Source organism: Artemia sp. Qi Xiang Cuo, chromosome 2 (assembly GCF_049724085.1).
Source record: "Artemia sp. Qi Xiang Cuo chromosome 2, ASM4972408v1, whole genome shotgun sequence".
Lineage (NCBI taxonomy): Eukaryota > Metazoa > Arthropoda > Branchiopoda > Anostraca > Artemiidae > Artemia > Artemia sp. Qi Xiang Cuo.
In genome coordinates, this window is record NC_142795.1 from 68,689,014 (window position 1) to 68,704,402 (window position 15,389).

At 35.9% G+C, this 15,389-nt stretch overlaps 1 protein-coding gene across 2 annotated transcripts in view; it reads right to left on the reverse strand.

Moving 5' to 3' along the window:
• nompC (no mechanoreceptor potential C) overlaps positions 1–15,389 on the reverse strand; it is a 502,015-nt gene that overhangs the window by 356,094 nt on the left and 130,532 nt on the right. For both annotated transcript variants that reach the window (XM_089102713.1, XM_089102710.1), the window contains exons 4-6: positions 14,417–14,515; positions 10,247–10,354; positions 4,348–4,551 (exon numbers count right to left, since the gene is read on the reverse strand). In XM_089102713.1, the coding sequence (XP_088958839.1) occupies positions 4,348–4,551; positions 10,247–10,354; positions 14,417–14,515 (411 nt within the window). The remainder of the gene's footprint in view (positions 1–4,347; positions 4,552–10,246; positions 10,355–14,416; positions 14,516–15,389) is intronic.

Below are 15,389 nucleotides of genomic sequence, written 5' to 3' on the forward strand. Positions count from 1 at the left end.
TCGATGTTGAGGGCCCATTTCATTGTATGTATTCGTGTTAAACCGTACTTTGTTGTTTGTCTTTTTTTTTCTTTTTGTATTTTTTTTTCACTTTTTTATACTCTGCCGCCCATTGTATCTTTTACAGTTTTGGCAGGTAATAAATCTATATTATTATATTATTATTATTATAATTTGCACTTTACTGAAAAAACACTATAAGTAAAAACATTTATATTTTTTTCAGTAAAGTGCAAATTCTGTTCTGGCTTTGGGAAGGCATAGGGGTTTTGAGCACTACTCATATTCATTTCGGCTCGTTTTGAGTTTTATTCGGTTATTTATTGTAATTTGTGTTCGTTTTGGGTCTCATTTATTTATCGATGCTGATTTGTGGCAGTTTTACGCTTGATAGATTGTTTTATTTTATTTTTGTTCATTTTTGGTTTAATGGAGTTCTTTACTTTTCTTTGAAAAACTTATTTTGTGGGAAAAGCTTTTTTTTAATTAATCATAGAAAAGGAATGTTCCACTATCGCATTGCTAATTGGCATACTCAACAGGGTCAATACCCTTTTGGCTAAAATTTAAGTTTGAGGAGTGAATGCAGAGCAGGAGGCATTCGTTTAAGCACCGCTTTAGCCGCAGTTTTCAGGAACACCAAACACCGTATTTTGATCTTGCTCTTTTGTGTGTCTGAAAGTTTAGATTTTGCCAGTTCAATCAGGAACTTATGTACGTAATCAACTTGATCTGGCTGCAAATAATTGATTTCGAAGTCAATGTTAACCATCACAGACACTGCAGTTGAGCGGAGTAGCCTACGCAGGAGACTTAGTAACAAACCCTGCAGCTCGTAAGAAAGATGAAATTGGTCAGCGTTTGTTCAGAGTTAGGATAGGAAAACAAAACTTTCAATGATGAAAACAGGGCCAAAAACATACTCTGGGAAGGTATTGCAATTCTAAAATTCCTGTTATTAGAGTAGAATTTTAAGCCATATCAAAGGTTTTTCCCTAAATTTAGGAAATGTATTTCCACATCTCTGAAACTTCACAAATTTGGATTGAGCAAAATTGTAAGGCTGAAAACACTTTTCTTTTACTTTTTTTTAAGCAGAAGATCTATTCTGCAAGGTTTTTCTTTTATGGAAATAAAAGATTTTTAAAGGATTTTCCCTTTACTGAAAAAAATACAAATGAATGTGCTTTGTCAGTTTAACATACATATACTGATATTTAGTAATCAAAATGTTAATATTATTTGATTTTTGAAAGTTATAAAAGTAAAAATATTTATATTTTTTTTTTATTAAAGCGCAAATTATGTTCTGGCTTTGGGAAGGCACAGGGGTTTTGAGCCCTACTCATATTAATTTCTGCTCGTTTTGAATTTGACTTGGTTATTTGTTGTAATTTCTGTTCATTTTGGGCTTCATTTATTTATAGATGCTAATTTGTGGTAGTTTCACGCTTGGTAGATTATTTGATTTTATTTTTGCTCATTTTTGATTTTATGGAGTTCTTTACTTTTCTTTGAAAAAATTATTTTGTGGAAAAACTTTTTTCCATTTATTTCAGTTTGTTTTATATTGACATAGTCTTTTCAATGAAATAGAACATAATAGTCAAAATCCTTTCTTTTTTTTAAGACTTTATAGTTTGGCCTGCTATTTGTATGCTTGAGAAAATTTTTCAGCAATTTTTAACAACATACAACCTTTTAAAAATCTGGACACAAATAGTACTGTTTAATTCAGTTTCATACCTCCTCTAGTTGACCTGAAATGGAAAATTTGAGCCCATTCGCCAAAAAATCTGTTTACTTTCTTTGATAGCTTGGATGAACTTAAGCTACTTTAATTTGGTTAAATTTTAAGAGCAGAAGTAGCCCCGAAACTTTGAACATAATACCCTCAGTCGTACTTGGGATACTGCTGAGATGACTTATTGGGAATTAGCACTATCACAGTGCATTTTGATTTAATCTTAAGGGAAAATTTAATTTTTAAACATAATGGGCAAATGGGAGGGTAGGAGTGGAAGGTGGACTCGTTGCCCTCCAATCACTTTCGACTGTTAAAAAGGGCCTCATCCCCTTCTGTTTTCAATCGAATGAGCCCTTTTCGAAGTTTCCACGACAACTCCTTCGATACGAAGTGCCCTGGTCTAAACAACAACAACAACAAAAAATAATACATTATACCCACTTCGACCTTTGCTATAAAAATTTCAAGCCTTCCAATTACTGTCGACAATCATAAAGGGCACTAGGCCTTTCGATTTCCAATTGAATGAGCCCTTTTGGAAACGACAACGCTTTCTATAAGAACCTTATATGCCCCCAGGGAATAGATTAGAACCCTTACACTAAGGTCATTCTCAAAGACCTAATTTCCAGAACTTTCTACTCCGTTGAACAAAATGACTATCTGAAAATTTTGATTGGATGTGTTTAGCGGACTGGTGGGCGTGAGAGGGAAGTTAGTTGCGCTCCAATCACATTCGACTATTACAAAGGGCACTAGCCCTCTCAATTTCGAATTGAATGAGCCCCTTTTGAAGTTTTACGACAACTCTATCTATAAAATCTTATATGCCCCCAGGGCATAAACTAAAACCTTAGCCCTTGGGCTCTCGGGGGTTTTTCATCCTTAAATACATAATCTCCAGAATTTTCAACTATGTTGAACAAAATGACTATCTCTAAACTTTGATTTAACGTTTTTGGGGAAATGGTGGATGTGAGAGGGGGGTTAATTACTCTCTACTCACTTTCGACTATTAAAAAGGGCAATTTAATTTCCAATTAAATGAGTCCTTTTTGAAATTTCTATAACAACTTACGATATAAACTTTAATGCCCCCAGGGCATAACTTACAACCCTTGCACTGAGGGTTCTGAGGGGGTTTTCATCCTAAAAGACCTAATATCCAAAACTTTCAACTACGTTGAACAACGTGGGATATCTCAAAATTTTGATTGGGACAATTTTCAATTGAATGAGCCCTTTTGAAGTTTCTACTACAACTCTTTCAATAAAAACTTTATATGCCCCCAGGGCATAACTTACGACCCTTGACCTGAGGACTCTGGGGGGAGGGGTTGTCATCCTTCAGAAAATAATGTCCAAAACTTTCAACTAAGTTAAATAAAATGGTTATCTAAAAATTTTGATTGCATGTGTTTGGGGAAAAGGTGGGCGTGAGAGGGGGGGGGGATAGTTGTCCTCAAATCACTTTCGACTATTAAAAAAGGTACTAGCCCTTTGAATTTTGTGCCTGGGTATGATTATTTTTTTAGACAGGTCTTCAACCATAGCCTACCCTGATTCAAGACTCAAAAATCTTTAGAAGCAAACACAAATGATGTATTATGCTTAAGAGCTTTTAAGATTAGGGATGGGAAAAGGGGCAGCCAAACTCCTGTTTGTAGTGATTTCTGTTCGTTTTAGCTTTGACAATTCAATTTTGTTTATACTTTTTGAAAGATTTATTTAAATATCTAAATCAGTAAAAGTTTACCTTTGTAATTATTTATTTTAGTTTTATTCGTTTGAGTTTCTTCTGGTCGTTCTGCTGGTCTTAGCCTCAATATGTGTCTACTTTTTCCGGAAACCCTTTTTAAATTAATTTTCAAAGAAACTGCCCCTGCTTTTGATTTTGTAGAGAGAATTAAAAGCTTCTTAGCTTTCGCTGTCCTTCCAAACCTTATATGTGTAAAACTTCAAACGAAAATTCCAACTTCGAGTTCAATAAAAGGGAATTTAAAGTAGAAAACCATGCTTGTAAAATTGTTATATTGGGTGCCTTCCACGCGTTTTTGGGTGCTTCATTTGCGTTAGTTTTTTTCAGTTCTATGTTTTTCAGAAAGAAACTGTTTTATCACATTAAATAAAAAAAAGGAATGGCAGTAGGCCTACTATGTCTAAGATAAAATTCCTAAAATATATTCAGTTTTTCTTGTATTTATAAAAATGGCTATTTTACAAGTATTGTGAATTGGTCAGAAGAAAACGTTACTGAAGTGATGAGCTGGACCAGTTTAAAAAGGAAACTAGGTTTCATACGATTAAGCAATCGAAGTTCATATTTTGAAAACACTATGAATAACACAACAATAAACAATAAAACAGAGTTCAGTCATCAGCTTTTCCCAGCAAAGCTCTATGGCTGGGAATCTATAAGTGTTTAAAACACTAAAGAAACGTTATAGCGAACTATAGGACTTTTTTTTGTTTTACTGAAGCGATTCGCAACATTCCATTTTGAGCTTTGCCTACTTTTTTTTAAGGCAGCTTGTTTCAATACAATCCTATATCTTAGACATAAAGGAAAAACAGCTCATAAAGGAAAAAAGAACACTCACATTACGGGAGTCAACAATAGCTCCAAAGTCCAAAAGGAGTTTTGCTACCTCTAAATCTTTTCTTCTAGCAGCTAAATGCAAAGGGGTGTCGCATTTGCTTCCACACTCTTTAGTCACTTGGAATTCTGAATGGGTTTGCAAAAGCTCTTTGACAACATTAAAGTTTCCATTTTCAATTGCTAAGTGAATTGGCATTTGTCCTTCCTAGAGAATAAATTTTAAAAATTATAAAGTACTTAAAACAACTTAAAAGAGTAATAAATACAACATTCATGCAACCTCAAATAGCACACCCTTGTCAAAGACAGAAGAGTAGAGCTCCCTCGTTGACAGGAACTATTGCCACAATAAAATGTATTACTCATAAGTTAGCCTATATTATAAGCTGGCCTTTATTAAACTATTAAATTCCAAATTTTTTCAAAATGTTGGTCTTTGTATGAACAGGTAAATTTTTCAAGCCTGGCATCCAATATTGTGTGAATTACTTTGTAGAAAAGTTTGACGCAAGCACAACTCTGCAATTCTTTCAAAGTTTGGTGAAAAGAGATGTCATTCTCTACCACCTTTGATTTTAAGTCTCCAAGCTCCCCCTCGGTTAACTTTTAATGAATGCCTTGCTTGTGCGTGCCTGCAAGATTTTTTTTCAGAGAGGAAGGAGGTGGGGAGAAGCTAGTAAAGCATTTTTAAGAAAGAATCAAATATTGAAAACAAAATTTGTTTGAAGATTTTCACATTATCTAAATATAGACAAATTGGACGTTTTTGTTTGTATTTTGGCAGTCCAGGGGTTGGGGAGGGGGTGCAATATGGACTCTTCATTTTCCTCTAGGCAGGCTTCCCTGGAGCAGTCCAGTCTTAGTGCAGGGTTCAGACGTAATGTTTATTGTCCTTCACTTTTAGTTTTAATTAAATAAAAAAACAAGTTTTTTAAACTGAAAGTAAGGAGCGACATTAAAACTTAAAACGAACAGAAATTATTCCGTATATAAAAGGGATTGTCCCATTTTTAATGTCTCCCTGTTTACGCTAAAGTTTTTTACTGTTTTAAAAAGCAAAGTTGTGTGACAGAGTAAAACTTTAGCGTAAAGAGCGAGGCATTGAGGAGGGACAGTCCCTTTCATATACGGAATAATTTCTGTTCGTTTTAAGTTTTAATGTCGCTCCTTACTTTCAGTTAAAAAAAACTTGTTTTTTTTATTTAATTTTTGAACGTTTTTGAATAAATGAAGGTTTTGATCTTGGCTCACCGTACATGAATAATTAAAACAAAATTTCCATAGTAATTTACTTTTATTACTTTAATTTACTTTTACTTTAGTTAAATGGCTTTCTCGAAACTTGTTTAATTTTATTTACGAACGTTTTTATTAGTAATAAATATACGTAACTTACGAATTAACTTACGTAACGAACTTCTATATTCATATATTTTTAATACGTTTATTAGGGGGTTCGCCCCCTAGTCAATACCTTGCTCTTGAAGCGAAAGTTCGAATTTTGTTCCAATTCTTTGAAAATGACACCTTAATCACAAAGGCCGTTAATTAGAATAAATAGCTCTTATAAAAGTGCTAAAAAATCTTTTGCTTAAAGAGCGAGGTATTGACTAGGGGGTGAACCCAATCATATATGTAATATTTTCTGTTCATTTAAAGTTTCAATGTTGCTGCTGTTGCAGTTGAAATACTTGTTTTTTATATTAAATTTCTGATCTTTTTTTAAATAATACTGGGAAGTCCGGCGTCCCCTTCATAGCAATGTCCCTTCCCCCATGAAAACTTCCTTCATGGAAAGATCCTCCCACATAACCCTCCCGTCGATACGATCACCCCTGGGAAAAAAAAACAAACAAATAAACACGCATCCGTGATCTTTCCTCTGGCAAAAAATGCAAAATTCTCCATTTTTGCAGATAGGAGCTCGAAACCTCTACAGTAGGGTTCTCTGATACGCTGAATATGATTGTGTGATTTTCATTAAGGTTCTATAGCTTTTAGGGGGTCTTTCCCCCTTTTTTCGAAAATCAGCCAAATTTTCTCAGGCGCCTAACTTTTGATGCGTAGGATTAAACTTGAGGAAACTTATATGTTTGAAATCAGCATTCAAATCTGATTCTTTTGATGTATCTATTTGTATCAAAATACCGTTTTCTACAGTTTCGGCTACCATTGAGCCGGGTCACTCCTTACTTACAGTTCGTTACCACGAACTGTTTGATACCAGAATAAAAAACCTTCCAGGATAACAAGTCGGACCGTTTCTCTGGCACTTAGCCTTCCCAGGCACGGCAATATAGCGGATCTTTTTCAGAGCCGTTCAAAAGGGGAGGGGGTGCCGTGGCTTGGGGTTTGTCCACTTTGATTAAACTTTTCACTTTGATTCGGCTCTTTGCTAATATTTAAGTTGGGAGGGGTGCTGTAATTAATTTGCCCCTGGGCACCACCAATCCAAGGAATGGGTCAGCTAGTCAGCATCTGTTATTTTGTTAATGCCTTGAAATTATTTAAACCGACACGCTTTATTTTTATCTTTTCTATTACTTGCCAAATCAACGCTCAAATAAAGTCAGTGGTGTAATTTCGTCAAAATCCAGGAGGGGGGATAAATTTGGAGCAAAGTTTCCCAAATCAAGTCAAAATGACAGTAAAAACTCAAAAATGATGCATCTATTACCATAAAGGCAAAGATATATTAAAGAAATCCGACCTGTTTCTCTGGATAGTTCAATTGTATAGGCTTGTCTTAGTTTTGACAAGATTTTTTGCAGAAACTAAATTTCAGCTTGGGGGCAAACAAAGGTCTCGGGGGGCAAACTTGGTTCTGGAGGGGGCAGTCCCCCCTGCTCCATAGCAAATTATGTCCCTGAATAAAGTTCTTTCAGTTTTCAATGCACTCTACAAAGAAATATAACTAAAGTGAACTTTAGAGATATTACAGTCGGGGCAGAAGCTATAACTTCTTTTTTTATTTCGTTGACTTATTTTAAATATTTAAAATATTTACATTTCAGATTAGTGACCAGATATCACAACCCTGAATGTTTCATACTTTCCTTTTTCTGATGGTGTGTCCCTTCATTTTGAATATGATTTTGAAGTAAAAAAAGTTAACTAAATAAATAAAAATAATTGTTTGTCGAAAATATAGGAAAAATATGGGATGTATCTTTTCTTTTTCACACATGAAATTGAAAAATATGGTGTTTTTTTGCATTCAAATCCGTTTTACGTGTCCCCAGGGGGGCGATAGGGGAATGCCCTACAGATATGTAGGGTACCTCCATAGGAGGAAAGGATCAAGGGGGAAAATTGCCCCTGGGGGTCCATAATAGAAACTGGGGCACCCTCACCCGGGGCCATAAATACAGGTGGAGGAGGAAGAAGACCCTTCAAATGTAAACTCAACAGGGCCCACCGGCGTGTCCACACGTCCCGTGAGTTACAAACCTTCTCCCAGCAAAGGGGTAAATTGCATGGTGACGCAGAACATCATCACGGTAGGTCAATCCTTAATAAGAGGACAACTGCGGCAGGGTGTAATATCCAGATCTATGGAGAACGGCCTCTGCAAAGGGCTGCCTCGACCCTTTTGGGGTACCTGCAAGACTGGGGACCTTGCGGTAAACTTTATTCCCACTTGAGGAGTGGCGCCCATCGAGGAAATTATAGCCTAGTAAACGACACAGCGTTCACACTAAATTCTGATTAATGGACAATTTTTCTGGGCTTGGTCTGTTTTGACGGGCGTTTTTGGGCTAAAATACCTCTTCCTAGCTGATTTATCTACTATGGGCTGCCTCCCCATAGTAGCATAATATTTGTGGGCATGAATACATAAGGAGTCGGAGGCAATGGGCTTGAGACTGTCTGTGCAGGATTTCGACTCTTGTTGATAGAAGAGCATTGCCAAGTGCTGAAAACCACTTTGTGACCAAGATGGGCCCAGGATTGCACAAAGCCTCCATTCATACGGGAGGTCCCAGGGACTTCTTGCTGTCCGGTTCTAAGCCGACTTAAGCACTTCGGTGTAGACTTGAGAAGATATGTGATCCCCGTCGTGCACTGGTATCCGGGATCACTGCTTTTCCTGAGGCCAAAATAATTTCATTGATTTAAAGAACATGAAAATTGGAACTTAGAATGTTAAAAAATTACTATCGTATCGACATTTTGACTGACGAATTCAGACAACTCGAACTGGACGTATTAGGAATTTGAGAAACTCATATCCCAGGGGTACGAAGCATGACATTAGGTGATATAGAATTTGTTTACTCAGGCAGGAAGGACGGGGTACAAAGACAGGGATTAGGGCTAATGATGAATAAGGAGGCTGCTACGTCTTGTTTGGGCTGGGAGGGTTGTGAACTATCTTAAGCAACTTCTCCAGAACCAAAAAGCAAATGAAATAAATTATTACAAAATACTAACAATAAAACTAATGAGGACGAATAATGAAAATGAGGACATTTTAGGGGAGAGGGAGACAAGCCCAAGGACACCCTCTCCTCCAAGCAGTCTTTAATTTTCCCAAAAAATTTACACATGTAATCGAATATGACCAATACAAATACTATTCCTTTTTCTTATAGTTCCACTTATCCATATTAGCCTTTATATCTGACTTATATCCCACCTGTCCGTTCAGAGTTTTTTTTATTTAATTTGTTTGGTTTTTGGAGTTTTGTTTTAATCTTTTTTACAATTTTTGTAATCTGCAGTCTAACAGACATCTTCAGAATTTTTGAGGTGTTTATGTGCAATCAATTTGCGAGGAACTTTCTGATCCACTTTGCACTATGTTATTTCCAATGCAGCTTTTGACAAAGAGACTAGATCGGACTTCAAAACCTCTGTGTCATGTAATGTCTAAGCAGTTTAGATCTTAGTGAGCTTTCTTAAAATTTTTATTCTCTTATTATGCGGAGAACCACATGTATGAAATCAATTTCCACAAAACTTTTGGCTTGCTGGTGACGAATGGACAATGTTTTGAAAATTGAGTCTTAAGGCACATCTTATAGTTGCACATTAAAGAAAATCATAAAAAAAACTACTGCCCGCAAAAGTTTATATATAACTCACAAAGATGGTGCTTTGATATCTAGTAATATTTAAATTACTAACAACTTTCTGATGCATATAGTTGTTTTAAAATAAGAAAAGTGAAAGGTTGACGATAAAAACTGTCACAATATTCTTGAGCCGTACTTCATTTGTGCTCCATCCGCACTCTGTGCGCTGCAGTTGAAACAACTGGTATTCTAGGGTCACGGATATCACGGAAAATAAAGGACTTTGAAAACTACAACTTTCCATCTAGGGTCACAATACTACGTGGGTGAGGATCACAAGTTTCCGTCTACTTCCACCTAGGGTGTTCTAGGGCTGGGATGTCACTGAAAATTTAAGATGATAGAAACTGCAAGTCCTGTAAAATCTTCTTAACATATTTGAAATTTGGTCAAACAAAAAACAAATTTTTGGCCTGAAAATCATTAGCTCCCTTAAAATTAAACAAAAAGGCTTTCTTTTGAGAAATCCTTCAGGCCGTCCACGGACCCTTGTTCTCGTGATTTCACTCTCACTCTTGGTAGGGCTGCAACTCCTAGGCAGAAAAATGATAATGTCTAACGTGTCATTAATTTGACATATTTCAAAACTGAATTTTTTATTAAAGCAGAAATTATAAAAAAGAAATCAGATTGTGGTTTGATATGTTTTACAGATTATGGAAAAGGGGGACAAGTAATCGTTAAATAACTGTTTCAAAATTATTATTTCCACAACATAGCACAATCTACAAGTAGATTTTTGAAAGTATTATACAGTTGTTTGTAGAAATCATTGTAATTTACCACGAATAATTAATATAGTGTTTAAAAATATATACTCACATTATTTGGCTTTAATTTCAGATCTTTATTATGGTGTAGCACGAGCCGAACAATGTTAAGTGATGATCCACCTTGACGTGCGGCTGCTGTGTGAAGCAGTGTTTGACCCTTAAAGAAAATAAAAATGAGAGAGAACAGCCTCTACATAATTGAATCATTAAATTTAATAGACCGTTGCTGAAACAAACTCGCTTCTTATATCCTAGGGCCCAAAGTAGTCAACTGTGTATAAATCACGAAGTGCTTTCCATGGATATTTTTTTGTTGTTTTATCGTTGTCTTTAGATTGGATGGTTATAATATTTTGTTTGAAATCAAGTCCATTTTAGTCACAAATTTAAAGATCTAAGTGCCTTTTCGTTCACAATCTAAGGTTTTGATTCAGTTTGTCATAGTATCAATTAATAATAAATTTCAAACTCCAGACCGCTTGAAATCTAACATTGAGCAATCCAATATTCAATAAAAATAAAAAAATGCAACCGCTTAGGTTAAAAGTTAAATTTTCGCTATAAATATCTTATAAATTACCTAGTCGAAGCATTAGCTGATTTAAATCTCTAAAAGCTTCAATTTAATTTGAGTTTCCATTTGCTTTGAATCTTGTTTCTATGATAAGATATTCAATGTCATATTCTCTAAACTCAAAGAAATTAAATCTTTCCGCGCTGTCTAACAATCCTATTCGATATTGCCTATTCGAATAAGACTGTAGATTCGATTGAATCCTATCATACGAACTTCCATACAAAAGAAAAGCTCAACAATTAGACTGTCAATGTACATCATCATTTTATAGCACAAGTCATAATCCTCGGACCTACTAAATACTCATGATGAATTTTATTTTAGCTGACCTTTTTCACTGTTGTGAATGATTACCCCCCCCCTCTCCCCCTGCAAAAAAAAAGTATGACGACACTCTTTTAAGAAGGCTTTCTATTAAATTTTAATTTGGGAAAGAACGATGCATTTGCTGTGAGCATAGCCTGCATAAAAATCAAATTTTATTTCAAAAACAACTTTCACAAGCAACAATCTCCAAGCTTCCAGTTCTTGCTGATAGATAATGAAGATTAAATACAACAAAAACCTACTGTAAAATTTTTATGTCGATCGGGGTCGTCAATTGGTGAGTAGGAGACAACAATATCACCTTCTAAATTGCCCCCCCCCTTTTCATTTGAAAATTTCTTTTTGGAGGCGTATCCATTGAAAAATGTCTGTTTCTTTGGCATTTTCACTGAAAAAATTGAAAGAAATCACCCTCAGTTTGAAAAGTACATTCTGCTCCACTACATTTTCGTAAGTTGACGCCACCCGTTTCAATAGTTTCATTGATAAATCACTATAAATTAAAGACAAAAACAAGCACAGATTATATTTCTCATCATAAAAAAGAAAACTCGCTAGTTGTTGAACTTGTCACTAGACACTCGTATCAAATTTCGGGTGAGTAAGGGCTAAAAAAAGGTAAAGCAGTATTACTTTTAGTGAAATAAATGAAACAATCTTGAAGTATCTAGGCAAGATTTTTGCCTTCCAAGAATCGTTGTCTCGTTATAAAAACCAAGAGTACCTTCAGAATTTTTTTAAAGGGGTGGAGATTAGAGCCTACTGTCGAGGACCAAACGAAAAGCGGGTCGTCCCCGAATGGGGTTGGGAGGATGTCCCAAGGAAGGATTTAAGGGAAATAGACACTTCCTGGGAGGATTTAAAAAGGGAGGCTTTGAACAGATTGGGATGAAGGAGTGGCGTGCATAACTGTGTTGGCCTCAGGTGGCTTAGGGCTGAAATGAGTTGTTGGTAATAGTAGTAGTAGGGACTAGGGGGCTAAGGCTTGTGGGAAAGACATTTGGCTAGAAAAACATATCATTTTTGCAGAATAGTTAAAAATACTCCACAATTATAAGCCTTGGGTCTCCCATGGGAGACTGAATCCCCCCTGTCCTCCTTTGTGGGGACTAGAATTAAGGATCATTCACTGGACTCAATCCTGTGGTGATACTGTGGTAGATTGATCTTCGCTTGGCAGTAAGTGTCTAGGAATTCAATTTCGTTTGCCACAAGGTTGGGCAAAAATCATTTCATTTCATTTCTTTATTACTATTAAACCTAGCTTTAATGCAACGATATGCAAAAATGGAGTTAAACGAAAGAGAAAACATCTACGGAGGACATTGTAGCCCCAAAAGCTGAGATTGTAGGGGGCTTAATCACTACAAAAACTTTACAAATCTGGGAAAAACAACACCTAATATAAAATAGACCAATACGCACAAGAAAAGTGATTCAACATACGGAAAAAATCAAAACACGGACAAATATCAAAATACAGAATTTTTACTCCAGTTTAAAAAAACCTATAGGCAGTTTTAAATAATATGGGGAAAAACTTCTCACATGAATTATCAGAGGAAAGAGAATTCCATAGGTTGGTATAAATTAGGAAACGCTGGGAAAAAGCAATTCTAAATGGTGGGAGTTTGATGGATAGATGAAAATTACGAATGAAAGGGAAAGATTCGAAGAAGGAACTTTTCTAAAAAAAACTACACAGGCTTGTAGAATAGAAACTATGTAAAAATTAATAAGGTAGGAGGAGACATTTCTTTTCACTGGAGAATAAAAATTTTTAACAGCAGTATCATTATACAAATCAACAAAGGGGTACCTTGGGGAATGGCCAAATACCCACCGTTTTCAGAGCTTTAACCTAAAGGCGACTTATAGGAGTTAGTAGAGAAGAACATACCACACCCCAAACAGAACAACAATAAGGAAGTCGCGAATGGAAAAACGCATAAGACAGTGAGACCATTATCTTAGTGGGAAGAAAGAATCGAACTCTGTTGAGGACACCAACCTGGCGAGAAAGATTACACAGGATATAGGAGAGAGGAGGCTGATGAGAAAGGTTAATATCCAAAAGCACACCCAAAGTTTTAATTACCTGAGTTTGTGGAATAAGGACATTATCAAAATACAAATTTAATATACAAGGAAAATCAACGTAGAAGCGATAACTCGTCGTAAACATTATTTTACCACTTTTCGGCGCGTTAACAACCATTTTGTTTGCAAGGCACCAAGATCTAACTTCGTGGATAACCCTCTGTACTAATGATATTACATTTACTTTATTTTCAGTGAAAGCAAAAATATTTGTGTCATCTGCAATTGTTAGTATCATAGTCTTGCTACCCGTCCCGTATAAAGAGATCTGGCAGTGGAACAAACGTTTTTTTGAACAAATTTATTTTATTGACTAATAATTACAAAATAAAATATATATACACACAACCGCCCGGGAAAGGCTCAAAAAGCCTGATGATAGACGGCTGCGATCCTCTAATACTCAACTATGAAAAAAAAACAAAAAAAAACACTCAAATAACAAATAATACCAAAATTAACGGCCTTCTCCCAATAAATGTTTCTTAAATTTTGCTTTAAATAACCCAATATGTTCAGCCTCCCGAATGCAAGCTGGGATATCATTCCAAATAGCTGGAGCTAAATACCTAATTCCAAACCTGCACATGTGTTGGCTCGGTACTCAACAACAAAATTATCTGCCTCTCTAATCGCATACCTGTGAAGCGAACGTCAATAATTGTCGACGTCTTTTGCTACATGAATGGATCTGGAGGATCTTTATACTTTTTCACTGACTCATTAGTTGGTTCCTGTATCTCTATGAATGTTAGCCTAAACCTAGTCATGTTACCAGAAAAGCTTTATTTACTATCATTTCACCATGATACCTATTACCGTTGTAACACTACCGTTATTAACATACTCATCGTCTTTGTCACATGACCAAGAGCCTCCGGGGAGCCTGATCTCAAAAGACCCAAACTACTCACGTGAGAGCCATTTCTTACCATTTTTAATGCTAGAATGTCACTTTCGATTGCGTAAAACTAAACACATTACATTTATTCAGATCAATTTAATCTTCTGAAAATTTTAACAGCCTACTTCTGTGTCTCCTTATTTATTTTGATTTTAGCCTAAAATGTGTTTTGTTTTAGTGGTGGTCCAGGGTGAAAATTTTAGACATCTTGCGCTTTTCATTTAACTACATATATTTGACTTAAATAACTTTACGTAACAATTATAACTAAAACAGAATTTACGATGGCAACAACGAGAAAGGCAACTTACATTCCATAGGGTATTGACGTCTGGCTTTCGACTTAGAAGAAAGCGAACAATATCCTCTCTTGACTGAGACACAGCAAGTTGCAAAACTGAGCAACCATCCTGTCCAAAAAGAAAAAAAATGAATCAGCAATCGCAGATTGTTTTAGCAATGATTGTTTCAACGACTTTCTTTTCAAAAATTAGATGTTAACATTCAAAAATTCCTAAGCATGAATATCAATATAAAACGAAACCGTCGCGTCCAGCAGAGTCAGGGTTTTCATTCCACTTTGAAAAGCTCTATGGTCTAGACCCCAGCACCGCGCCAGCGGATCGAACGAACGCCGCCGACGAAAGGCTCGGTCAACCGCCACCGAAGTGTTTCTACACCACCGGTGCGCCGCAGGCGCGCCGCCAACGGCAGATGCGTCAGCGTTCGGCAGCCTTTAAATTAATTTTGCGGCAATCCTTTATTGCGTCAACCGCAAAGTAGGAGCTTTTCTTTCTCGTCTGGTTTAGTATTTCGATTTTCCTGATTAGAAATCAAGGAGGGCTTGCAATATCCCCGAATTTTCGGGTATTTCCCCGAAAATCTATGCGTCACACCTAAAAAAGAATTTGGTTCCCCGAATCCCCGAAAATCACGCGATCACGGTGACACCCCTAGCAATTTATCACCAGTGACTTTCCCTGCCAAATATTACTTTGCATACCATAATTATTCACTACTCTCTTCTTCGTTAATTTTCGTCTCTTTTGGTACTTTGCATAAGAACCAGACAGATGCAATATGCAATTGCAAATATTGCAATATACACAGTCCTTCATATGTTGACAAAAAAAGTATTGCCTTTATGAAATGAGTTTAAATCATTTTGAATGCAGTTTCCCAATTGCAATTCCTTACATCATTTGTAGTCAAGAATTTTATTTTCAAGTTGAATAGGAATATAGAACGCATTCACTACTATACAGCTTCACCCTTCAGTTGTAT